The sequence below is a fragment of the Lichenostomus cassidix genome, chromosome 7 (assembly GCF_008360975.1).
Source record: "Lichenostomus cassidix isolate B80296 chromosome 7, HeHo_3.0, whole genome shotgun sequence".
NCBI lineage: Eukaryota > Metazoa > Chordata > Aves > Passeriformes > Meliphagidae > Lichenostomus > Lichenostomus cassidix.
The window spans coordinates 14,323,977-14,351,856 of record NC_139488.1 but is presented as its reverse complement, the minus strand read 5'-3'; the positions used below and the strand labels follow the sequence as shown (position 1 = coordinate 14,351,856).

Below are 27,880 nucleotides of genomic sequence, written 5' to 3'. Positions count from 1 at the left end.
AGATTTTGTATTTTAAAGGACAGGATAGAGGATTTTTTTTTTCTCCATATGGATTCCACAGGGGAAGTTGGAAGGAACTGGGTCTGTCAGTGATGAAAAGAGAAGGGGAAGAAAACCATGGAAGTTTCCCATTGTAGTTCTCTGCCTGGGGTGTTCTGTCCAGTGTGGCAGAGAGCGATGAAGAGTCCTAGGCTGTCACTCGTCACAGTTCTCAGGGTGTAAGGGGAGATGCTTGCCAGCCTATGCTTGCAGCAGAAACGTCTCTTCAACACCAGCAGAGCATGTGGGAATGACGAGCTCAAGTACAGCCCCTAGACAGCCTCCTATGCCAGCCTCTTTAGTGCCCAACAGGAGGGTAGCATTTCTACCAGTTGTATCAATAGAAAATATTAATAGAAATATTCATATTAATACAAATATTCAATAGAAAATCTTTTCAATAGATAATTACTGACAGAGTACAGCGTCCTTATTCCCAGTTTTCAGCCTGGGTTATTGTTGTTCCCTGGGAATGGAGAAGCAGTTCCCTCCCTGTGTCCTCCTGCAGCCCTGATGCTCTGCAGTGATGAGCCGAAGGCAGTGCCTCCAGCGGGGCTCTGGCACTCGCTCCCAGCTCCGGACACGAGCGAGGTGTGGCCTGAGGCAGAGCTGCACTTTCTGCTGTGCCTGCAGCAGCCAAGTGGGTGTAACTCCACTGTCCTGCCCTTGTGGGAATCTCTGCCGGGGCTGACACTGCCGGGAATAGGTCTGCTATCTTCTGCTGAGTCGTGGAGAGAGTGGGTTTGTTTGCTTGCAGAAAGGATTACTTTGGCATATATACAGAAGACAAAAGTGGCTGGCTGAGGATGATCCCTAGTGGAAATACACAAGTTGCAGAAGCCAAGTGAGATGTCTTGACTCTGGTCTGTAGTCTTGTGTCTCCTCAAACCAATAATGTAGCAATTGCAGGGATTTTTAGGCTGCTAGTGAAGCAGGGATATCTTTTACACTGCTGCAAGTGAGACACCACTTCAGCTGTTAAACAGAAATTTAACAAGTCTCAATCAGATATAATGATTTAACATTTTAAAATGTTCTCCTTTCTCTGAGTGCACTTATTGTTGCAGCTTTGTATTTCTGCTGACATTGCAGCAATCTTTCCTCAGCAGTTAGGATGGATTTCAAACACAGCGTTTTCTTCTGCTTACAAGGTTAGGGCCTTGCCTTGCGTTATAGCCCAATCCTTTTCTGTATCGCTGGTGGGAGTGTGGAAGAGGAGAGCAGATAGTAACATGCAGAGGGCCATTGGCTACCAGCTCAAACATGCCTGTGCTCTGACTTGGTGATTACCAGGTAGTTTGACACTGGACTGGTGCTGCACTTAATTGTGACTGATTCCCTGGGCTGAAATATGTCCCTGATTTGATTCATCCATTTCATTAATCTGATTGAATTGCATCCAGCTGTTAGAGGTGTATGAAAGAACAGTACCTGACACGCAGGACAAGAGCACTAACCTCTGCATTAAACTATAAAACAGTCATTAGGACATCTAATGCTGAAATTGAATTGCTCCACAGAAATTTGGTTTTCAAGCACAATACTAATTAGCTGTGAGCTTGATGAATATCAAGAATTAATTGAAGCATTTCAGTGGCCTGTGTGGGTTTTAAATATTGTCGTTATTGCCCCAATATTTTCAGTTCTTACACTAATTGCTTTTTAGGGAGCATGCATAAAATTATCTTCTGGAGTGACTGAGGGTACAAATGGTTCATTATATTACCAAAAATGGACCTCTTTGCTTCTAGATTTCCCTTTTTTCCCCTTAAAAGTATTTTTCTTCCACCTTGATGCAAGCATTGCAAATAGAAATGTAAGATGAGTGATTTTAGACTGATACTTTATTTTTGACAGCACTTGTAGGTTTTCTTTCTTAGCTGTACTCTGGAGTCCTTTATTCTCTTGGTACCTGCTTTCATTTTGGCAACAGAAAAATAGCTACAGCTTCATAAAATAATTTTTTGTTTTTAATTAAATAGGATGTGATCCAAATTCCACAATTATTTTGTCCTGTTTATGAAAAAACTGCAACATTTAATACATGAAATGTCTACAAGATAAAATCATCTTGGAAAATTATGAATTGAAAGAAAATTCATAATGAAAACCAGCATTGGTTTTTTTCTCAAATATAATGTTAATGTAGAAGTAGCTAAATTTTTCATGTGAGGATTGCAGATCCATAATGCAGACTGTTCACATTCCTTGTCTCTGATGAGTGTCTCCACATTTGTGTACATAGTAAGGATGAATGTCCAACGTCCCGTGTTACAGACTGTGAACATGTGCATGACAAATACGTGAGGTGACATGACACAGGAGGAGCCTTAACACTTGTAGGGAGGCTGTTCTGTGTGCCGAGCAATTCCAGAAACCACAAATTCCCAGACTACAGTGTGGTGCCATGCCCTGTCATGCTTGCTTCATGTGCAATCACGTATGACAGTTCAGTGCCTGTTCCTTGGCACCACGGAGGGAGAAGGGTGGGGCTGCCTCAGCAGGTGTCTGTAAATGGAGGTGGTGCCTGGGAAACTGCCCAGGTGGGGAGAATGGAAAGGATCTTTTACAGGGCTGTGTTATTGACTTTTCTGTGTAGATGTGATCAATCCACTGTGTCTGCGTGAGGTCAGTGCTGTTCTCCATAGCAGTCAGTTCAGTAAGTTTGCATCTCAGCAGGGTGGATTCAGGACCTTTTGTGGAGGGCTAGGTTCATTTTTCTCCGAACTTGCTTAAAGATTTGATTTTTTTTGGTGGTGGTTTCTTTGGTGGGGAGGTGTTTATTATTTGGTTAGTGGTTTTTTTGTGAGGAGGTTAGATGTTTACTGTGTAAATAGCTGTTTACTGATAATAGCATTAGTGATAGCTCAGAAGTTGAGAAAATGCTGGTTCATTATCCATTCTTTCAAAGCTTTACTTTAATAATTAATTATGCAGTAACCCTTCCCCTGGTGAGAAATGCATTCAGTATTGTACTTCTTAAAATAAAGTATTTTTGGCTCGTTGTCTCATTGCTGATTGCCCAGAGGCATAGCACAAATACATCCTGAAGAAAACAGTTATTTGGAATGACAGTGCTGTAAGAAGCTCAATTCCATGTTGCTTGATTCTCTCTCCGTTCCCTAGTTTTGCTGCCCAAGGGTGTAACATTTCACTCTAGCCTGTGAAACAAGTAGCAATAAATGTGTATCAATAACTTGAAAGCCACATTTTTTATGAAGGTGGGATCTGTTAAATGCTTGGAGGAGTGTGGTCAAAATGTAAAACTCCGTTTGTGTATGAATATGATGGTACTGAAAGGGTGTGATGTGGAACCTCAGAGCAACCACATACTCAAGAAAATAGGTCTGGGGATACGTTTCAGACAGTGAAGGTGCATTAGTTCATGGTCATTCTGTTTCACTTCTGTCTCTCCTAAGGGACAGCAGAGTACCCAGCTTTTGTGCCAGTTTAAAACACTGAGCCCACTGAAATCAGTTGGACATTAGGCAGGTGTTAAAAATAAGCAAATGACTTTTACAAAAAATAATGAATGCTGAAGGAAATCCATAAAATGCCTCAATCAATAGTACATCTGACTCTTTCTTTCTCTCTCTTTTTTCTTTACACAGTGCCGGTCCTAAAGGAGATAACATTTATGAATGGAGATCTACTATACTTGGACCTCCAGGTTCTGTATATGAAGGAGGCGTTTTTTTCCTGGATATCACATTTTCATCTGACTATCCATTCAAGCCACCAAAGGTAAGGGTAAGATTTTTATTGTGCTTATCATTTTGTCACATGAGAGGAATGCAACTTGGAGCCAAGTGACTCCTCATCGCTTTCTGAATATCAAATTTGTTCATGGTCTCTTGAAAACTACATGGTCCAAAATCTTGGCTTAAAGTCTCAGAAAAATCCTGCCTAATTTACTTCTTGATTACTGCAGTCAATTCTGATTTCCAAACTTTGCCAAGTGATAAATGAGATGATAATTATGATCAAGTACCAGGTAAGATTCCAGAAATTTTAGTTCTAGTAGAAGACAATACAAGACTTTTTGTTCCCTTCTTCTCATTCTAGCTACTAAAATATATGTATAGTACTCTTTTCTCTTATAAGCCAGATTCTCTATTAAATATTATCATGTAATTTTTAACAAAATAAGAAAAAGCTAAAATAAGGTCACACAGAAAACTAGTGTTACATTGTGACTTAAAACTGGGTAAATAAGTGTGATGATTTCTATTCTTTTAAATGTCTGTTTACTACTGCTAAGATCAGCAACCTTGTTTGATAATGTTTTTAAGCAAAAGCTCTTTTTATTCATTTAAATTAATCTTAACTCACACTAAAATGTTAATTCCTTGCTCAGGAATAGTGTGGACACCTAATAAATTATAATTTACTAATGGATATGAAAGAATTTAAAGGTAATTCCCTTTTCCCCTCCCTTACTGCCAAATTACAGCTCTTGACCAAGTCACTAGAAAAGATACTGCAAAACTCTCACAGTTAAATACGTTTTACCACACAACACTCTATGACTTACAGTTTTGGAGGCTATAACTTTGTTATTATAAATCTAATACTTGTTTTCATTCCCAGAATGATTACAGCATAAAGAATACATTCTCTGTATTTCACACTTCTCTGAAACCCACAGCATTGATTATGTTCTGAGTCAAGAATGTTATACAGAAGTGATGCACAGTTTTAGACAAATTCCTCATAGAAATCTTTTAGATTTCTTTCTAGAGCATGATAATTTTTGAATTTTCAGGATACATTGTGGATCCCCTCCTCCCCACATCAGTAGAAAAAGAAAAATTTCTGTATCTTCTTGTGCTTTATGTAATTAAACCACTTACATATTTCTCACTTCTTATTTGTGCAGAATAATGCTTACATGCTCTATCAATATTAGTCTGAAGTAATTTAAAAACAAGGATGGATTTAGTTAATGTAATAGCATTGTTTTGGCTGTATATTGTATTCTGCCTAATGAAGGGTAAGGACAAAGATTTCATTGTTAATTTAACAAGACTAATTTTCATGGTCTGTATTTAGGCTTTTGAAAGAAAGAAAATGATCGACAGAACTGCATATGCAGACAAATTCTATCTACTTCTTCACCTTCAGAATCCACATTAAAGTTACATTTGTGATTAAAATGTTCCTGACATGCAGTATGTTCATTAAGTAGCTACAGCACTATATAGGTCCTAATTTCTGTGGATACCATACAGAGGGTCTGTGTGAAAGCAGTTTATGCACTGAATCTCTTCATGGTAGGTTTCTCAATGGCGAGCCATAGCTACAGAAAATAGTCACTCTTCTGTTAAACAATTGTGGTTTAGAAGCAGAGCAGGGAGGAGCTGCCTCTGCAGAAGCTCTGCAGAACTGGGAGTCCCACAGGCTGCCCAGAGCTGAGGGGCACCATCCGTGGGCAGCACTGAATGACGTCTCTGTCTCTAATGCTGTGATTCCAGGTTACTTTCCGTACCAGAATTTATCACTGCAACATCAACAGTCAGGGAGTCATCTGTCTGGATATCCTGAAAGACAACTGGAGCCCTGCTTTGACTATTTCAAAGGTTCTGCTGTCTATTTGTTCTCTTCTGACAGACTGCAATCCAGGTAAGGAGCTGATAGTTCACTAAGTGACTCTTAGTCATTTGACTAAGTTGCCATGGAATGTAATTTATATACTTGATCGCATGCAGATTAAATAAACTTTAATATTTTTTTAATTGGGGATGATGCACTCCAAATTAGATGTGGTCCCACATTTAATGGCATTTTTCATTCCTGTGGCACAACAGAAAGTAAATAGCACTAAGTCCTTTTTTTTTCCAAGATATGATGGCGAAAATAAGCTGATGTCATTGAAAGTCTGTATTGCAGGAGCTCCATCAAGTGAGTGTTTGATTCAGGAAAGGAGCAACATTCTCTTGAGTTACAAATCCTGCTTGTCAGAAGGGGCTGCAGGAAGTCTCTTCTCCTAAGACATCAGTTGAAAGGCTTATCTTGCAAATGTGAGGGAGGTGAGGTTCAGAGAGAATTCTCCCTTTTTCAAAGAGACTTCCTTGTCCTATGAGGAGGAGAGGAACTCCACTGGAAGCAGTAGAGATTCTCAGCAACAACTGTGTGACCAGTGTCATTAGGCAGTGAATGCTAATTGCCTGCAGTCAGGGCAGGAACTGAGCAATAGCGTGAAGGTTCATTTACAGAAAGTGGTCACAGTTAGGGAGAAATAGATTGGCCTCTTTGGTACAAAGGCTTGATGACTTTTGAAGCAAAGTGGCTCCCCTCAGTGTTCCTGCAGCCCTAATACTCACACTAGTTCTGTGCAGCTCCCTGACAGGAGGGTGCCAGGCAGCACTCACTGAATGTCCCCTGCACCCAAAGGGGTTAAAGCAGAGCACCTGACTGAGGCAAGATTCATTCATATGAAGATAACCACAATAGATTTTTCTGTTTTCTTTTTCTGCTCATTGTGCTTTGTTCATGTGTGCTTTCTCAGAAAGGTCTTATATGATAAGAGCTCCACTATATCTCACAGCATTTTCTGGTCTACCAAAGATTATATTTTGGAATGGATGTTGTGTTTTAAAATGCGTTTGTTTTGTTTGGGAGTTTTTGTTACTTATGGGATGGTTTCTGATGCACTTTCTCCTGCCTTTTGCAGCTGACCCTCTGGTTGGAAGCATAGCCACTCAGTACCTGACCAACAGAGCAGAACATGACAGGATAGCCAGACAGTGGACCAAGAGATATGCAACATAAATGACAAACTACTTGTGCAGTGTGAAGGTGCAGAAGGCAACTTTGCAGTGTGCAACAAATCTTTATAGCCTTTACAATACGGACTTCTGTGTATATGTTATACTGATTCTACTCTGCTTTTATCCTTTTGAAGACTGGGATACTGCCCCCCAAAAAGGTAAATGCTATCAAGAGTAGAGGTTTGTAGCTGTAGATTAGTTATGTTTAAAATGCCTACTTGCAAGTCTTGCTTCTTTGGGATATCAAAATGTATTTTGTGATGTACTAAGGATACTGTTCCTGAAGTCAACCAAATATTATAGTGCATTTTAGCCTAATTCATTATCTGTATGAAGTTATTAAAGGTAGCTGTAGATTACTAGGAATTACGTCATTTGTATTAAACCCAGATCTATTTCCAATATGTGGTACATGCTGTTGTGAAAACTGTTTTAACTTTTACCTTTGTCAGTTTGTAATGAAAGGATTTCCTTTTTCCCTTTGTAGCTCAGAGAGCACCCAGTGTATCATCTCAAACACAATAAACATGTTCCCCAAGGAGTAGTTTCTTTGTTTTCCTATTTTAAATTAATATTTTAATAAATTTAATTATAGTAACAAGGCAAGGCCAATGTATCACAGATCCCTGTGGATAATTTTTAAATTAATATACATAAGCAAAGGCTTGCTTTAAATGTTTAATGAACACCTGTGGATTGTTTAAGTTTTCCCTGTTTTGTTTTTAACAGAACAAGTGAAATTTCTACAATTTTCTGAAATTTAATACTTTTCAGCTCTTTCTCAAGTTGAAATGATCACATTTCATACGCTTACTCCAGAAGTTAATGTCCTGGTTGCTTCAGGGCCAGTCCTGCTCTCAGAACAGACTGCCTCAGTCTTGCTACAAAGTTTTTTTGCAGGAGGAGGGCCCAGTTAGTCTGGTGCTTTTGTTTCTGAGTAAAGCAAATTGGACTTGCTGACCTAGAGAACTAAATTATCCATTGAGAAAGGTCGTCCAAAGCATGATTAAATACTGTATCGTCTACCCAGAAAAGAGAGGAGTACAATAAATATAATAAGATTTATATGACATAAAAACAGCTGTGGGGAAAATGAACCTTTGTTAGTAAAAATGAAATCTGTAAAAGTGTTTTAGACTATCTTTTTTTCCCCTTCACTTTCTGGCTTGGAAATTTTGTAACACCTATAAGTACAAAAATACAGCTTTATAGTACATACAGTTTAAAAAGTAGAGTCACTAATAGTTTTATAATTTAAGCTTTTATAGGTTGCCAGTCACAATATTGATTATTAAAAAAAAAGAAGATACTTCCTTTAAATTATTTTTAAAATTACACTTAATTTTAAACTTTACAGTCTCCCTTATTACCTGGTGTTTTCAGAGGTATGTAGCACTTCCATCAATAAGATGCTCTGCTCATTTAATATACGAAAATTGAGTGTTAAGCTTAAATATTAAAGCAATAGAAAAAATGCTAAAGATTTACATCTAAAGTCAACCATTACTATACAGGTCCGTGGTTTTTGTATCACATAACCTTTGACCATGAATTGTCCACCCTACATTAAAAATTTCTACAGATGCCTGAAGGTGGCTTGAAGAACTGTGTATCCCAAATATCTCAACCTAGAAGCCAGTCTCTCTTGGTAGCTACAAGATAGCTTTAGACTTCAGGTTAAAAAGTGCAAAAGGGAATGAGAAACAGGATCTGGCAGGTGAATATGCCTAAGTCAGGTAACAGACTAATGCCAGGAGATGAAGTGCTGGAAATCACTGCTGAAGGTGACCAGAATTTCTCATCATGTCATTGGATGTGTGAGAAATAGCACAGATTGGCAAAGAAACAAGGGGCTATCACATCCAGGCTGCACATCTAAAGTCTGCTCCCTGCTGACCATTAGTGCACTCATGGGTGACACGGTGCTCGTACACCACTCCAGTGACCTTCCAGTGGAGAGCAAACTAGGGATTTCACACATTAACTGTGTTGCCTACAGAATTTACAGGTATTTATATCATAAAATATTATGGTATAAAAATACAGGTTTAAATTCTAATTTTAATGTATTTTGGTTTTGTATTGTACCTACAACTTCAGATACCTAGGTGTACAAATGGGATGCCTTGTTAGTGTTGCCCCATCTTGCCTTCCTTGCAATTGGATCCTTTACACTGAATTCCCATCCTCTTTTTTTTTTTTTTGTTGGTTTGTCATGATTCTGTTCTTTTTTAATGTAGATTTTTTTTGTGTGTAAATTTTATATTTACTGAAGTAAAGGTTGTTTTTGTGTAAACATTTAAACTTTAAAAGAAAAAGAAAAGAAGCTAATTTTTGTTTCTCAAGTTCTCTCTGCTAAACCATGCAGTAGAAAGAAATTTGTATTGTTAAATAAATCAATTAGTTGTTAAATGAGAATGTGTGTCTGTTTTCATGGGGAGGGAAGAAACCCCTGCTGGAAATGTATCCAAAACAACAGTGGCAAAGAACATCTGGTGTTTCAAACTTATTTCCTTCCTGGCTGGGCTGGGGTGAATACTGGACACTACCAAACAATGGAACTGATCCTCTTTTAGAGTTTTCATTTTCTGTTATATCTTCTTATCACCAATCACTGGGCTCTGTATTGGGAAAAAGTGAACTGAAATGACATTTTTATGAAAAGACCAGCTGAAGATACTGCACATGCCCTATTCTCCATTTTGGATGGGCTTTTCTTTTTCTGTTGTCTTTGGGATTTGACTGGGGAATACAGGCAGTTGGCTGGGAAGCTGCCGGGCTCCATGATGATCTGGCATAAGGAGATCTCATGTAGAAAGGAGCAGTCCCAGGGCCTGTGACACAGCTGAGGAACAGAGAGGGGCAAACACCTTTTCAACTGAGCTGGTGGCTACATTCAGAGCAAGTGAGATAAATAAATATAAGTAAATATAAGAGTTTTAAAAATAAATATATTGCCCACAATGGAGAGGCTAATAAATATCAGCCTTGTTATTTCTGTACTTAAATGTTCTTGACGAGCTGCCTGGTGTTCTGTGGTGTCTCAGTGATGTGTGGTGTGCCTCATTGTGAAGACAGTTTCGCTGAACAATGTTGACTACTGATCGTTCCAAATCTATAGCCAGGAAGGGAAGGGAATCATAGAAAGCTGTACTGCAGGGCAGCCCAAGCCATGGGCCAGGCTTGCACAGCCTTGTAAGGAAAGCAGCAACTGAACCAGGTCTGGTTCCTGCTCTGCTCCCTCCCTACCTCCTGGGGGAAAAGGAAACTCTTCCAGGCTTTGTAGTACACCAGTTCCTGCTCTGTACCAGCTTATTTGTGGCCACAGGTATCGCAGAATGTGAGACCAAGCTTCTTCCTTTCTTCACCTTCATGAGTGGAAACCAGATTTCTGTCCTCCCAGAGGTGTTCTCACCTGCCTGCACCACAACAGGAGAGCCGCACAGCTCTGGCAGAGGGGCTTTGCAGCGGCTTGGTGCAGCTCTGAGCCCCTGGGCAGCCCTGGCTGCACGGCTTCCCCAAGGCCCTGCCTGGGTCACCACAGTGCTGTAGAGAAGAAAGCTGCCAACCACAGCAGCTTCTACATAGAGCTCGTGGTCTTCTGTCCCTGGGGTTTTGTCTGTGTAGGCAGAAGCAGCAAATGAAGGACTCCTGACTCCAGGCTGAAGAGTGAATTCCATCTTGGCTGCACTTTCTTCAGTAAAAATCAACAATGGATACTTATGTGAAAGAAGGAAGGCTTGTGCAGGAATCCTGGACTAAAACAGTTTCAAAAGACAGTGACAGTAGCGTGACTAAAGATTTGACTCAGCCATAAACCAGCATTGTAGTTTGGCAGCCTGTGCTATAGCCAGGGAGACAGAGGCATTTGAGAACTTGGCGCTGCTTTGTGTACAGTGCCCTTCGACTTCTTGGTGGCACCACGTGCATTTGTGCTGCACAGTAGCTTCCAAGGCTGAGCCACAGCTCCCTTTCCTTCGTTACCCACTCCTGACTGAAAGTGGCTGCAGAGGGTTCCAGAACAACAGGAGGGATTGTGTAGTAGAGCACTGGTTCCAAAGGGAGAAGCGGGACAAGAGCATGGCTGCCTGCACTGCTGCCTGACCTTGCTGATGTCAATGAGAGTTGGACACAGGCAAGTGTTCAACATGTTCAGTTTAGATGACAGAGCAGGTTGCTTACTTGGGAAATAGTTGCTGGAACGTTTGCAACATGCCGGGGCTTTTGCTTTTTTAATCCTAAAAAGGGAAGCCTGCTTCAGCTTGTCTCTCTCCATCTCCCTGCATGCATATCTCTGGAGGGCAGCCATGACTGCCTCCATTGCTGGATAAAATAGGTGGCATCCAACATACTAGCAACGATTTGGGGATCCTTAAAAATAAAAACTGCCAAGAGTGGATAGAAGAGGCACAGTATGAAAAATACATGTATCTTCTCCCCTCATGGGGACCACGGACTCTGCATCTAGAGGGATTTAAGATGTGGTGGGACCACATGCATTAGTATAAATGCATAGGGTCCTCTGTCTTTCATTGCTGTTGCTAGCACTCTTCCACAACTAAGGTGTGGATGGCCCTATCTATTTATATAGTGTTTCCAAGCATTGGGAAGGATTTTTTTGCTTTGTGGTCTAAGGTAAATATCTCTTTTAACCATTCTAAATTATTACCCTAACATCCACTGACAGTTAAGGCTAAAGGTACATATTGCTGTGTGAAAAAAAACTTTTTAGGTAATTATTTCATGCAACTTGCTGTGTGAGCACTTCATTTTATGTCTTCCAGTTTTATACTGTGAAAAATAAGGAATAATTGCATCTGTTCTCCTCCTTGATCCCATTCATGGTTTTGTGTGTCCTCATTTATTTAATCTCTGCTTGTATGGAAAATGCTCTGATTATCATGGTCACCCTTGTCTGTACATTTTGTAATTCTGCTCTAGCTAATCTAGAGGAACGAGAGCTCCACACTGTATGAAAAAGGTGAACTCACAATTCATTTGGAATTATGTTTTCTGGTTTGGTCTGTTTGCCTACTAGCTCAGAACGCTCTGCCTCTTTGACCATTATTGCTTAGCTAATGCCTTCATTAAACTCTTCAGAGAGGCTGGGATGGCTTTTCTGAGCAATAGCTAATTTAACCTCTTATGTAGGTCTAACAAATATGTCTTTCCCTATATCTGCTGCTTTATATTTATCAACACCAAATTGATCTGTGACCTTATCTCCCAGTTCTCAGAAACATGAAATCCTTCATGACCCTTGGCAGTCAATTTTAGTTTCGTCTGCCTTGAATATTGACTCTGTGTGTGTGTGCTGCGTGCACCAGGGCTGGGAGGTAACAGCAAAAGCAATAGCAAAGTGCAGTGGACAGGTCTGACTGCCAAGAAGTGATGGGTCCCCGAGGACAAATTATCATCTGGCTTCTGAATGGCACAAGTGAAAGCAGCTGCCAACTGTTTTCATCAGCCTGGGCTTTGTCTCCCTCTACAGAACAAATGTCAGGTCATTTTTTAAAGAGGAGCTCAGCGTGGGTAAATTTCCGGTGTGCTGAATGAGCTGTCATGCTGGAGATTAGTTTTCTAGGATATCATATAGGCAGACAGGGTGAATCACAAATCTTGTGGGATACCATTCCTCTGAACATAGCAATTGGATGTATGTCTGAACGATACAGTTGGGCTGGAAATCTGCAGTCCAGTATGCGTTCACAGCGCCACGCAGCAACAGAGGGGCTGCAAACCCACGAGTGATAGATGGGAGGGGAATGAAGCTGCTGTTGAGTTACAGTGGAGCATGAGGGCACTTCTTACTCTGAGAAGGCAGCTTTGTGCAAGTGCAGAAGTCTAGGGTTGTGTTTATGGATTCCAGCATTTTAAGTGCATGTATGTTTGTGAAAATTTGCACCAAGCTGAGACTCTCGACTACATGCTAAGTAAAGGTTATCAGTACTTACAGTTCCTTATTTATAGGTAGTGGACTTCTTCAAGTGACAGACAATTTTAAATTCATAGTCAGTTTCTGAGGAGAAACACTAATACACTCTATGGTATTCTGCCCTAGCCTGGGTTTCTCTGTTAACTGAGAAGTTAACGTGCTGCCATTTCACTTGAAAGATCAGTTATCACATAAAAGTGACATTTTTATTTTATTCACTGTTACATGTTGCTGTTTTCAAATGGCTTTTTTTATAAGTATGGATTTAATGAAGAACTAAAAATATTAGATATCAATTAAGCTTCACTCATTGACTGAGTGGATATTTTACTGTAAAATGACTTAAATTACCTTTCTTACATGAAAATCATTAGTGTCAAGACCGTGACGTAAAGAAAAACTAAAGTTAGGACAAAAAACCCCAAATGCTGGCCTTGTTTGGTCCAGCTAATTTCTTACCTTTCCATGAAGCAAAATAGTAACCACCGAGGCAGGGAAATAATCCGCTAAAGCCGTGGGCAGCTTTTCCTCGAGTGGGCTTCTCCAGACAGCTGCAGGGGTGGCCGTGCGCCGCGAGGTGGCGCTGCCGCACCAGGTTCGGCCGCCTCCGCCGGGCGGGCGGGCAGCGCGGGGCGGAGCGGGGCGGCGGGCGGGACGGGCAGCCTTGGGCCGCGGGGCACACCGCCCGCCGTGCTCTCTCCAGGCGGCACACCAAGCCCCGCGGTCCCGCCGTGTGCGGGAGCTGTGCCCGGGGCTCCCCTAGCCGTACAGCCGCACCCGGGGTTCAGGAGGGCGAGATCCCGGGGCGTGCCCTGCCCGCGGGAGCTATTGCTGCTTGTTCTGCCGCAGCCGCGGCCGTGCGCTCTAAGGACACACAATTCGCTTTAAAATGTATTTTTACCCCAAAACTGTTAAAAATTAGAAGCTGGAACAGATTCCGGCCCCATACTCCTTCTCTCCCAAGTTCATTATGCACCGAAGCTCCACAAAGTTCAATAGCACTTACATAAATGCAGCCCTAGAGGAACACGAGGTGTTGGTGCACTGGCCGGTGCCTCTCGACCTGCTCATTCTCTCGGAGTGTCTCTTTTTTCTCAGACAGAAGGACCATATATTTAGAATAGTGGTGCTGCACTTAGGTGCCACTGCTTCCAAAGAACAGGCTGTTAAAGAAAATAAACATGCGAATTAAGAAGAGATATTTTCAACTATCTTTCAAAGTTAAATCTTTGCAGATGGCTGGATTTAGTCCAGATGGAGTAAAATATCATGTTCAGTTTATATTTTCTTTGTGAGATTAAATATTAGACTCCTGGCATCAATTAAGTTCTTTTTCCTCTTCTTATAGACCCCATTCATTCATATGTCCCACTCTAAAAGCAGGCCTTGCAGTCCATTGGTTTTCTCTCAGTAACAAAGGACTGTGGTGGTGCTGCTTCCTTTCCTCCTTTGCTGGGTCTGTTCTGCTGCTCAGGCTCGGAGTTCATCAGCTGTGGCAGTTGTAGGGGACTGCTTGCTCTAAGCCAGCAAAGCTTTTCCAAGCTTTTGACTTGTATTTGGCCACTTGAAGGGTAACCTCAGCTAAACATTGTAAATCAGGTAAAGATCACAGAGGTGACTTGTGTCTTTCTCAGCCTTTCAGCTCTGGTGAGACACTTGCCTACTCAGCCACAGTGCACTAATGCTGTTCCTGTTCACCCCTCTGGCAGCAGTTTCCTGGTGTAACAAATGGAGTTGTGCTGGTCAGGCAGTCTCTTTTTAAAAATGACGTATGGCTAAGTGTTTTAAATTTACCAAATTGCTAATGATTTTCAAAGGCTTTAATTGAGTGATTATAGCAGCCATTGATTTTTCAGGCTCCAACCTACACTATAATTCAGACACTCTGCAAAGGAAGTCATGCACAATCGGATATAGCCATCATTCACAGTGAGGCCTGTGCAATTATCATTGCAAACGTCAGGTATTGTGTTTGCCTTATTAACTTACATTAGGAACTTGTAGTGAAGCTGTGAAATAGCAGTTGTCTTAAGATGTTTCCTGTGGTCAGTTTTTTTTTAAAGACATTTACATGGCCATAAACTGCAAAGGAGGATGTTCAATGCAAATTGATGAGATTTATGCTTTGAATGTGTTGCAGGTCTGCAAATGTGCTGGAAGTGCTACAAAAGTACTGCCACACCCTCAGACTGCATTAGGGGGAACCAGTATTGCCTGGCTGGGGGTTTTTAAAATATTTAACAATTTTGACAGTCAGCAGCAGTGCTTAGAAAGCTGTCTGAAAATGACCAGGCTTTTTCCAGTCAGGCCAGGATTCAGGTTGGAAGTTTGGCACAGGGCAGTACTGTGGGAGGTCTCATGGCCCTCACTATGCCTCCACCCTAGGCACTGCATCCGCCCCTTCCATCACAGTGATGCTCCCTGTAGGCAGTTGATACTACAGGAGGGACCTTCTTGCTCACTCCCTCGGGGTGGTGCACCTTCTACCTGCTGTTAAACCCAGCTGGACTCTGGGAACCTTCAAATTTCCAGTTAGAGGGGGAACTACAAAGGGAGGATGTACATGACAACAGCAGTCATTCAGAGCTAAGGAACATTTGCCATGCAGTAATAGAAAAACACTCACAAAATGAGAATCAAATGAGAAGGTTGTTTGAGAGCAATTTGAAAGTGTGAGGACAAGGTGTTCCTTGGTTTTCAAGCCCCAGGTCTTCAGAGGGAGTGGATGATGTCCTTGCAGTATACTGGAACTCAAACATTTGCGAAACATGAAGCCCTGGAGACAGGAAGGTTTGAAATTCCCCGAGGTTACTACCTGCTCTGACCTGCTCGAGCTGACTTTTACTGTGAGCTTCTGACTGTCTCTTGGAATCTAAGACTAAACATTTTTTTATTGCAGACAACTGAGGGAGCTGAATTAGCTCTTTTCAGGTCTTGTCCCCATGTTATTTTCACCCTTAAGTTTACAGTAGTTCTTGCTTTCCTGCTTTTGTTGCCATACAACTGACTGACATTCCCAGCCAGATTTAGTGATGCGTTGGTTTTCCAATAGGTTTAGGGAGCTGCTTCTGCTGGTTTAAGACCAACTGACTAGCTGTAGCAAGTGCCAAGCAGGCTGCAAGCACCAGATGAGTACACCTTCTTCGTGCATTTGTACTATGCGTGACTACCCAAGATTTTTCTCCCAAAACCATCCTTCCAAGCCTCACTAATGTGGATTTTTTTCCCACCCACTTTAAACATTCTGAAAGAATAGTTCATTTCCTTCCATTTGTTATTATGAAATACTGACTAATGTGAAGGTAGGGGTTCAGTCTTGAATTGATATAAGGTTAAGACTCACAGTGGCTGAGTGATGGGGAAGCAGAAGTGGCTCTGGCTTATGCTGGCTTGCAGAAGGTCCCTGGAGGCAATCACTCTGGCAAGAATTATTGCCTGAAGGGCAATTACATTGGCAAGCATCAGCTGGAGCACTGTGCACCCTACTTTCTCACCTCATCATGCCAATTCATGCCGCCAGCTTTGTTCTGACACCCATCCTCTATCACAGGAGCAGGTGGCAAGGAGCCAGCTATGCTCAGCATGGGGGTCTCTGCTCCTTGGAGAGCCAGTAACTGAGGGCCAGCTCAGCCTCCAGTGTGGCTACAAAAATCCAACACAATGCAAAAGGCAGAAATAAAGCCCCACTGAATAAAACACAGAAGCTTGGACTAGTCTAAAGAACTTCTCTGGTAAACAAGAGGAGCAAAACAGTGGGAGCAAAGAAAATATAACTGACATTCTGGAGCTAGGCCTGACTGGTGGCAAATGAACAGATGGACAGCTCTACTCATCCTCCTCCTAGGGAGAGGGATGGTAATTCAACTGTGAGACAAAAGACATGGACAGTAAGGTACAGATTTCCCCATCCTGGCTTCCATCCTGCCACCCTCTGGGACAGCTGTGATCCACTGGGCCTTTATTGCCCTTATCCCATTAGGGTTAGGGATGGGAGGCAGACAAAGCCTGGACCTGGATTGGAGAACTATAGGGTGGAGGGCACCAAGGGAGAGGCTGTGCTGCCCAAGGGCTCTGGATGAGCTTATCCTCTGGTCCCTGGCCGGGTGTCCCAGACTCAGCCTGAGCCCCAGACAAGGACTAGGGTTAGGGATAAAGCTGGTCCTGGAACTGTGGGGTTATTGCACATTTTATTAAAAAAAAAAAAGAAACTGTGGGAAGACTGGAAGTCCAAGATTGAGTGGCCACAGAAAGTACCTGAAAATGAAAAAGAGAAGTCCCACAGCCCTACTTGTTGCAGACAAAATGTTATTTTTGCAGAGCTACCATGTAATAGTGCCCAGAATATACTTTAATTTTGCTCCAGAAACCAAGACATATTTTGAAAAATAGAATAAATAAAAATCAATACCACAGTTTAATAGTCATCCCTAAATGTTTACACACACATTACTGGCAATTTGCTTGCCCTATACATCTTTTCTAATGCCTTCAGCATTAAAAAATGAATGCTCTTTTTTTGGAGGAACTCCACCTTTGTTAAAATAGGGACAAAAAAACAAAGTAGTAAGAACAGAAAAAATAAGTTTTTGATTTTACATGTATATGCAGTGAACAGCCCAGATGTTTTCCATGAAAGATTCAAACATCAACATCTTAATTTTTCTGTTGGCTCTACACCAGCTGCACCAAACCCAACACTGGTGCAGATGTGGGGGATTGGAGCATGCACTAAATAAAAAAGCAATCATTCCACACATGTCACATAGTTGAATCACTATGAGAAGCCCTGCTTGCCCCACTCTGCCCCATACATTCAGTGGCTACTACTGTGCACTCAGGACTAAGGACTGTACCCACTGAGAGCTGCAATTTCCAGCCCCCTAACAGCTGACAAATGAACTACATGCCAACTCAACTCATTAAAGCAGCAAACAAGGAATATAGGGAAAAAAGGTATAGTTTTGTGCAGCTGCCTTGCACTACATCAGCTCAGTTTGGGGTCAGATATGTGCTAGAGCTCATGCACAGGCATGGGTGAGACTGCATAGCTGTGAGCAGGGGCAGAGACACAGAGACAGGGAGACTGGGAAGATGCCCTTCTCAGCAAAATGAGCTGCCCTCTTCCTACAGAGTGCTTAGCTGTCTGCTTAAATATAAATCAGTCCTAAACTGGGCCTGTAAGATGTTCAAGATGGGGACCCTTATCTTCAGACTTGAAGGTGCTCTGCTCCTGTCATCTGACTGCAGTACTTCCTTTCTAGTGATATCCATTTGCATTCAATTACAAATAACCTTGGAAATCTGGCACAGGTAGATCTTCCTGATTAGTTATCAGGAATGTCATATTAAATATTATATTATCTCCCCTCCTTTAACAGATAAGTCCATTATCTCCTGTCAGTGTCTGGTCAATTTTCCTCTCTACTGAATGCTTCCACTTCATGATAGAGAGGCACATGCCAGAGCAGGCCTTTCTAAGGCCTTATTTATTACCTGTCTGTGGTGCTTAAGCTCTCTCATAATTTAGACTACATGACTTGTAAATGCACTCAAGATACATAGTGAAATAAGTTGTCTTTCTCTTCAAATACAAATCCTGTTATGTTTCATATTTCCATATTCATAATGTTTATTTGTTCTTTTTCAGACAGAGTGATGTCAGCAGTGCTTACTGCTAGCTACAGAAATCATGCACATTTTTCATTTCAGTCTTTAGGACACATATTAAAACACAGCTGCATCTTTTCTCTAGGCTGAGTTGCATATTTTTTCACAGCATCAAATATTACCTTGTGTTATACCAATAACCTAGAAAATGACTAGCAGCATGGTCTCCCTATCTATTTTAACTTCATTTATGTCTCTATTACTTCAAAGTGGATATGAATGTGCATCTGCAGCACATGTAGAGGCATGATTTCTCACTCTTGTTCACTAGGGGCTGGAAAGTATATTCAGGTTCCATTGCCCTCACTCATCACTTGTAGGTATTGGGCAGTGAGTTCCAGTTAACAGTGATTGGTAATGCACACTGCAGCTACCTTTGGTTCACATGTTCACTCTTTTTCTTTCCTGTTTGTTGGGGACCACAGTGCCAGGCACTCCAGCCTCCAGTACACTGTGCCAGCTGCTGTAGTGACCTACACAGAGATGCTCAGCACCAGGATATAAGAGAGAAGGTTTCCTCTGAATGCATTATTACAGTTTAGTTAGGCTTCTCACAAAAATTCCTGCTCAGGACCTGTATGTTCGGTTTGAGAGCTGAGGAGGTGGGAAGGGAAGCACACAGAAATTAGCAGATGTTATGGGCTGTGCAAATAGAAGTCAATGCAGTTTCAGATTCTGAGAGGACTTGAAGATTAAGTCATTTGCATAAGAAACATTAAATAATAAGGTAGCACCTGGGTTCTTGCCTACAATTTTGAGTTCAGTCTTTCCCAAGGTTCACATTAATATGTATTTTTTCTCAGTTCTGAATAATCTAGCTCCAAATGATCAGTTTTATGTAAGACCTCCTCCAGCCTATTTTTTCAGATGCATTCACACCAGCTAATGTGGGGAATGATCTGGTCAGTCTGGGCTTTTGAACTCAAACCTCCACGCTACTGAGTCAACTCATTGCTAATTAGCACAAATCACAGGGGCATAACCTTTGGAAAATACTGCTGATGCCCAATGCATTTCAACACAGTATCCAGAACTGAGATGGGATTTTTTGAGAACACTGCTACAAATATTCTTTTGCACAAGAGAAGCATAGCTAAGAAGAAAACCTTATCTAATCCTGTTTTATGCCACATGCCAGAATAAATGTATCAACTGCTATCACACAGCATCCAGATGTAAACATGCATTCAGCTTTAACAGTATTCTAATTTTATATAAATATAAACCCTATGGCTGAAATGCTTTTTCTGTTTTCTTTTTCTCATATTGGATTAACACATCAACAGCTGGGAAAAAATGTTTTCAATCATGCTACAGGATATTATTATTAAAATACTGTCCATAAATAATGTCCAACAAAAGAAAATTTTAAGCCTTGAACTCTCTGCCTCTACTGCACACACATGAACAAATACCAGGCTTAACATTGCAGAATTTTCTTTCACAAATCCCAAAACATAATTAGGAGTTGACATTTCAAAAGTTATGGAAAACGAAAAAAACACAAACTTTGGGAATATCAAAGGGAATTTTGTTGGATGCTGGGCTGAGACAAAATCAGGATTTTTCATTTTGGTGTTGTCATTTGCTTGTGTACCTTCCAGAGCACCACCAGCAGCATCTGAGCAGACAGAACAAAGTGGCTTCACCTGATCAAAAGCACGGAAGGGATTTTCAATAATTTTCATGAAAGATAATATTTATCAACATCATATGTTCTTGCAAAAATTTGGTTACATCAAACTTATATTTCTTCAATGAGGAAGCAAGAATTTTCTTCAGAAAGATAGAGCAGGGATCAGTTCCTAATGCAGAGATAGTTAGAGACAAAAGGTTTTGCAAATGTTGTGAACAATGCAAAATTAGACCCATAAACCCCATAGCCCCACTAAATTTTTCAGTAAATACATATGTATGCTTCATAGGGCGTTTCCCTTCACCACTGTTTTGTTCTCATCCGCACCTATGTGAAACTAGAATCACTTCCCCCAAGCTGTTCTGCTTTAGACATTTTCATTTTTCTGTGCATGAATTTCTGATTTCCTCTCTTTACATTTTGTATTTATCTATTTCTTTAATTCCATTTATCAAGTCCTCTTTTCAGTCTGGCTTCAATTGCACTAGAGAGTTACACATCCTGCTATTTCAATGGGGAAAAAGGTCCTTCTCTTATTCTATTGCACTATTATTGTTGAATTTACAGCTACACTTTAGGGTAGGATGCTTTTCATGGTTCTTTTTAGCCGAAAGGAAAAATATAATTTAACCCAGGAAGAAGTGGGAGGCCCTGATCTGCTGTGCATTCAAGGGAACATTAAACTTTGCTAAGGGAAAAAGACCCTCCTCCTCTCTACCAAATCAAACATGCAAGAGTTTTCTTCCCTTTATAGGCTTTTCATATCCAACCCATGTCTTCAGTCTTCAGATGAGAGCTTGTGCTGCAGTCACAGTCTCTGATCTGTTCCCTCCTGGGTAGAGCACAGCTCCAGCAAACAGCTTTAGGACATCTGAGCTCTCCCTGAGCATCAAGTCCCCTGGGGAGAACCACCAGCACACCTCACACTTCTACTGAGCATTCACCACCTTGCTGCTGCCTACGAGGCAGTTCACAGCAGTCTCTTACCTACTTGGTGCTCTTTTGTAGGATCCCTTTTTCATGGTGCCACTCTCATTTTCAGTATAAGCTATTTCAGCTTTTGGGTACAGCTGTTTGGGAAGGGTGCATTTTTTTTTTAAACCATATGTATGAATAAAATCTGGGACAGTTGCTTTCTGGATCCTGAAGAAGACAAATCCTCTAATTTTAAGAAAATCATCTTGCTCATCTTTGCTATGTTCGGCTGTCTGAACAAATGTGACTCCAAAGGAGTGAAAATGCTCTCACATCTCCCTTCAGATTCAGGATTTCAATATCTCTACCTATGCTGTTGTTGGCAAATCTCAAAGTATCCTGTTCTCACCAGAAGAACGCTTTACAGATAAGACCTTGTGCCATTCAGTGACCTACTTCCGCGACTTCTCTCATTCTATTGCAGGCCTGTGGCTGCCATGGCTGTTTGTACCTGTGCAAAAGTCCTGTCCTAAGTTAGAGGAAAAATGATGCAGCATGCAAAGAAAAACTAATGACAGCAACATCTGTGAAAATGAAGCTGTTCTTGACTCTGTGCATATGCATATATGTCTCCCTTCCTCTTCATTTTTGTAAGCAGAAATATTTCTTTCCTACTAAATATTTGAGGCTGGGGCACAGTGGCAATTATGACAGGCATTAGTGTGCTGTCAAGAGAATCCATGGACCAGCATAACTAGTGTGCAAATACAGACTTTGGGGAAAAAAAGAACATCTTAAAGCCAAAAGCTGCTGACTTTGAATTTGCTATTTGAACCAAGGTGAAAAATAAGCACAGAAATGCCTCTCCCAAAGACCTGTCTGGAGATTTGCTTCTGGGCAACACAATCCAGATTTCTCTGTAGGCCTCCAAGGTTTCCTTGCCACCCCTATTTACAACTCATCCCTGCAAAGGGAAAATTATAACTCCACTTAGTCATGTGTAGGGTCTCCTTCTGATCCCCACATCACACAACTTCTCTGTTCCTGGGCCTTTTTAAAGGCAGAAGGAGGAAAAAGCCCCCTCACAACCTCCCCTTCCCCTTCCCCAGCAGTGCCCCAGTAAGACAGACAGCTGCCCCAGCACCCCTCTGTGGCTGCAGCACCCTGGGGTGCAGGGCTGCCCTCACACCTCAGGCAGTGTGCAGCACGCAGAGCACCCAGGCCAGGGGCAAGATGGAAGTGCCAAACCCATGCTGGGTTCGTCTCTGGATACCCACAAAGTTCTTGGCCCTCTGGGTGGCTGCCAACACTGGTGTCCTGTAGGGATGCTCTCTTGCTGTCTTTGTCCTGGCAGCAACCCCCTGCTTTGCTTGCTGGTGGGGCTGCTTGAGCAGTTTCATCTTAGTTAGAAACCAGGGAATTGAAATTAATCCTGCTGCTTCATGGTTTGATATTGCTTGCCTGCATTTGCATATTTTCCTATGTGTACCTCTCTATAAGGAGACAGAGTGTGACTTCCTTTTTAAATTGGTTTGTTGTAGATAATAATTTTTAGTAGATGATAATTTGAATAGACTCCTAGATACTCAGAACAGTTGGGGCTGCAAGGAGGCTCCAGAACTGGTCCAATCCCACCCAATTAGGTCAGCTGGAGCCAGTTGTTCAGTGCCCACCCAGCTAGGCTTCGAGTATTTCCAGAGATGGCTATGCCACAACTTCTGTTGGTAACCTGGAAAAATCACTAGATGATTTTCTCTTGGGCTTAAAGGGAATTTCACATGTTCAAGTATTTCAAATAGTGTTCCTGAAACATGTTGCCTTCATTTGTCAGCACAGTGTCAGGTGGAAAAAGACACTCACAGCCTGAAAAGCACAGTCATTTTTCACTCAGTGATACTGAGCAAAATATAAAAGCTATGCTACTGAGAGCTTTTCATATTGAATGTGGTACATTCATTCAATAGTTCTTTATGTACATAGGTCAAGTGGAGAATATTTTTTTTACTCTATCTTCTATCCTTTGTACAATTGCTGATGCTTCCAGCAGCTCAAAATGATCTCTGGACTAGATGCTGTTTCTGCTTGTTATCAAGCCATTGCCTTGTCACTCTGTCACAGTGGCGGCTGAATAACTTCAACATGCCTGTTACAGTGCTATAAATATGAAGATATTTCAAAACATCCCACAAGTTCACCATTTGCATGGCATTCTGTTTATTTTTTCCACTAAAGATTTCATAAAAATTTGAGAAAAAACACACATTATTTCCCTCAACCAAACTGGCAGAAGTTACCTGCTAGTTCAAAGCTAGTTCAAAGGTCCTTAATTTTCCTTTTAGATGAATCTTACACCATTTTATTTCTTTCCTGAAATATACCAACAGCCCTGCAGATGGATCAGACGCACTAATTCCACCAGAGAGGTTGTGCTCTGGCTGTGTCCAGCCACAGCTGTCCTAACGCACAAAGTCAAGAGCATCTGATTTCTTTGTTTCACTAGGCAGGATAATAAAGCTTTCCTGAACAGCAGTGTTTACAGCAAGTGAACTATGTGAAATCTCTCCCCTCAACTGCTATTACACAGCTTGCAACCTTTCGTTCAGGAGATTAAGTTTGCATCTCTTCAAATTATCTCTCTGTAATTGGAAAACTTTCGTTTTGACAGAGACAATGTGGCAGCCTCCCTGCGAGCCTCGCTACAAGCCAGTGCTGAGTGCCATCTGGAGAACTGATGCCGGAGTCAAGCAACAACATCCTGTCATATTTTATCTGGAACTTTGGAACAGAACAACTAATAACATCTTAAGCTTCATTTGTCTGGCTCTCTCATGCTCTTGGCAGAGGTCATAACCAATGGTGGCTTTGCTGATTTGCTGCATCAAAACTAATTAGGTTACAGTGCTCACTGACAGAGCCTCTCATAATGGCATAAAAGCCTTGGGCTTTAACTTTACTCATTATGTCAAGGTAAAGTTTCACACTCATAAAACTTGCACCTGTATCAGCTTCTCAGTCATAATCTTTAACATCCATTAACAGTGCTTATTCAGCTTGACAGAGTTATCGGGTCCTATAATTCACTTTTCCCTTCCTCCTTTAAAAATGCTTCCAGTGAGAAATGGGGCTCATGGCATGAAGGTGCATGCCTGATGTTGCAGATGCAAAATTCCAAGCACAGCTTCTTTGCTTTTTGCATTCTTTACTGTAGCAAGAATGCCCCAAACTGACTTGAATTGGTCTGTATGTCAGTGCACTGAGGCTGACTCCTGCTTCCTCTGAAGAAAGCCTGACCTTTTTACCGAGCTTATGAGAAACTAGTCTTTTACCAGACACTTTCCGTTTGTCTTATTGAATGAGTCAGTTCTAAAAATCTGAGTAAAATTAAGATAACCGTTAAACAGGGTTAAAATTAGGGCACTGCTCAGGGTAAAAGTCAGGGCAGATCTTAACGGCTCTTAATTCAAGTGAGAAGCCAGCAGGAAAGAAGATTTCTGTCTGCACTGAGGGAGAAGAGAGAAGTAAGGTTTAACAGTTTCCTTCTTAAATGTTGTAAAACATGTCAGCAGGGGGCTGTGGCAGTAAGAAGAATCGTGCTTTCTCACAGCAGGAAAGTGGCACTTCACTAGACTGGCTACATTGATTATCAAGATGAGGCCGTCTTAAAGAGCAAGCACAGCACTTAAATGTATTATAATGTGTGGAAGAATCATTATGAAAAAAGACAGCACTGTGTATTTGCTCTAAGACTTTCCACCTGCTACTGCTTGCAGGGGCTACAGTAGTGGTGAGAGCCCATGCAACTCTCTTTTTTACTTGTCTGATGAAAATATCAGCTGAATCCTAGGGGAAACTGTCAATTTTGCACAGCCTGGATTTTGTTGGACATTAATGCCAGATCCTCTGTATCTGAGAAAGGCATTAGAAGTGTGTAAGATAGAAGGTTAAATAAGGATTTATTTACATATTTCTGTGTTCAAAGTGGTTACCATGCTGTTACTTAATATTCTTGCACTTCCTATTTTATTTATTTACTTATTTATTTATTCCTTATACTTTTTTTTTTGCATATGAGAAACACTATGAAATCCTTGAACTTCTAGTGCTCTTAATTGAGAAAAAGGCTCTGAATTACATTAAATTAATAATTCCAGTTTAGACCATTTTAAATAGTGCTGCACCTTCAGACCTGATTCCTCTTAAGAGAGAATGCTCTGCTCTATGAAATCTTCACAATCCTTCTCTCCTATTTAATGTATTTCATACATTATAAAAAAAAAGTATGGAAAATTTTTGAGCAATGCACATCCATTCTAGTGTCATAAAATGGAACATATGCTGTTCGCCCCCAGGAGCATTTCCAGTTGGGAGCTGTATCTTTCTGAACATGAATGTACATCAAGGGTTGTGATCAACCGTGTGAATGAGTCTCATATGGTAATGGACTGATGTAAAGAAATCAGACCTGGACTATTGTGTATCTATTAGGATACTGATTAACTGAAGAGACTGGATGCTTAACAGGGAAGAATCACTACATGATTAATGATCTGTATGGATTGCTTTCAGAAAGGAGACTAACCTAAGCAAAACATGTAGGCTGCACTGCAGCACTAATGGAGACTGTAGCCATCTGAGTGAAGAGGTATTTGAGGATATTTAGATCCCCAACACCCTATGCACATATACACACTCGTTGCTTTACCACCTTTATTTCATATGCCTTGTGACAACAAAGTTAATTGTATGCATAAATATGTGCAGGACTACAGCCTCATAATGGAGAGAAAGTAGTTAGCGTGTCATACACAACTCCAATTAAGAAGCAGAAATTAAAGGAATTAAAATTAAGACTGAAAATCAAAGCCCTTGTCATGGAAGACATCAGGTTATGAACTGTTTTCCATAGTTGATGAATAAGGTTTCATTGTTTGGGTTTTAAAACCAAAACAAAGCAACCAAATTCTTGATAAAAACAGAACAGCAACCAACACACCCTAAATGGGTTAGGCACTCACCACATGTAACCTCTACATCCACGTGTGTGTCTCCAGACTGATATTTTGCACCATCAGAACAAAACCAATATCTCATTGTATGTGCTTGGTAGGATGTATAGGTACACATCATTTAGTCCTTTGGGAATATATACAGTGTTATGTGGCCACAGGGCAGTGCAGCAGCTAGCACTTCTGATTTGGGAACTTAGTATGAACTGGTAATCCTCACTGTCTCTAGTTTGAGGTGGTTTTTTTCTATTATTTGATTTAGGAAACTTAAAATTCCAAGACTGCTATCTTGGGACTGAAATAAAATGAGCTGAGAGACTGCACCATGGACTAATAAATATGGTCTTATTTACATATGTGCAGCCATATCACCAAGGACTTGGGGAAAAAACAATTAAAATTGGTTGTTGTATATTTATTTTGTGGATTTTTTAAAAACAGAGTTTCAAACTAGAATGATATAACATGAACAAAAACATATATGACTCAGATTTCAAAAATATGCTTTCAGAAGAAAGGCGTACTTCACTTCCTATTTTTCTTAAATCGCGTAGCTCAAATACGAGCTTTAAAACTGCTTACCTCAGGGAAAAGGGTGTTGTCTAAATTTTCTTACCACATTAGAGGGGTTTGTTGTGACAACACATAACAGAGGCTGGGTGAGACTACTGCCCATTACTCACGCCTGCTTCCAGTGCAGGAGTGCTGTGAGGACCATGTGTTACAGCTGCTTTGTCCTATGAGGTAATTTAAAGAGGGACATAATCCAGCCATAAATTCACTACATGAATTCCCTGCTGCAGAGGAGCACTGCTGGATATAAATGTGCCACAGTCAATCTGTGCAGAGACATAAAAGCTTGTTGGAAAAGAGGGAGCAGGACTGAGGAGCAGTGAGATTTAGCTGCAACTCAATCTTCACTGCTATGCGGGCACCAGGGTTTTCCCTCTGCCCGTGTGCATGGGACCACACCATGACACAGAGCTGCCCTCTGCTCTCCAGTGGGCACAGAAATTACCATGTGAGAGAATGGCCCTCTGGAAGACTAAAGATCTGGAAACTGAGAAGCTCCTACTCCAACTATCTTTTCCCTCGAGTTCTCATGTTACCCATGAACAGGAACAAGTATTCCCATCATTTATCTAGTACATGCTAATGATGTGTGCCAAGACTTGCCTTTTTCAGTAATGTCTTTGTAACTCCCAGGTCCTGCAAATTTCTAGAAAAGCGGAGTTATTCAGATCATTGTCCTTCATGGTGGCAGGATTCAGTTCTAACATACATCTTTAAATTAAAAACCCCCAAACATTAGGAAGTTGACAGTGGTTACAATCCGGACACCACAAATTAAATCCAGAGAGTAGTTGCTGTCACTGACAGAATGGCATAGGGCAATAAAAATGGAACCAAGAAATGGAGATGTGGCTTAGACCTCAGCCTTTGGTGATGGAGATCATAAGGTTCTCTGCATGACAGCTGCAGTCATCTTATTTTGCTAAGTTGTTTTTCCGCAGTCGGAGATGGGTGCTGAAGAGACCTTGGCAGTATCCAACCTTTCTGCCAAAAGTGGAACTGTCACCAGTGTTGTGCAAACTTGATTTGGCTTCTGAGCATGCTAAATCATGTTTGTTCTACATTGATAACATTCAGTGTATTTAACTGCCTTCAAAAGTCTGTGTAGATTGCATTTTGTTGAGAGATATCTCTGGGTGTGAGCATGACAGGGAATTAGTCAACAATCCAGGGTTCAGTGCTGGAGGAAGAGCGATCCTTGTGGTTCCCCCAGAATTCATTACATGCTCAGATAGTCTAGATTAGTATTGGAGTTCCATGCTTCTTATAAGACTTACTTGTGACTGCAGTAAGTTTTCTAAACCCACTCAGCTGGAACCAATATAAACTGAAGAACACT

The 27,880-nt window shown here is 41.2% G+C and overlaps 1 protein-coding gene across 1 annotated transcript in view; it reads left to right on the top strand.

Moving 5' to 3' along the window:
- The window catches only part of UBE2E3 (ubiquitin conjugating enzyme E2 E3), a 56,270-nt gene extending 47,043 nt beyond the window's left edge, over positions 1-9,227 (top strand). The window contains exons 4-6 of the mRNA XM_085066320.1: positions 3,651-3,783; positions 5,514-5,661; positions 6,713-9,227. Of these exons, the coding sequence (XP_084922446.1) occupies positions 3,651-3,783; positions 5,514-5,661; positions 6,713-6,810 (379 nt within the window). The 3' untranslated portion in view covers positions 6,811-9,227. The remainder of the gene's footprint in view (positions 1-3,650; positions 3,784-5,513; positions 5,662-6,712) is intronic.
- The last annotated feature ends 18,653 nt before the right edge of the window (positions 9,228-27,880 follow it).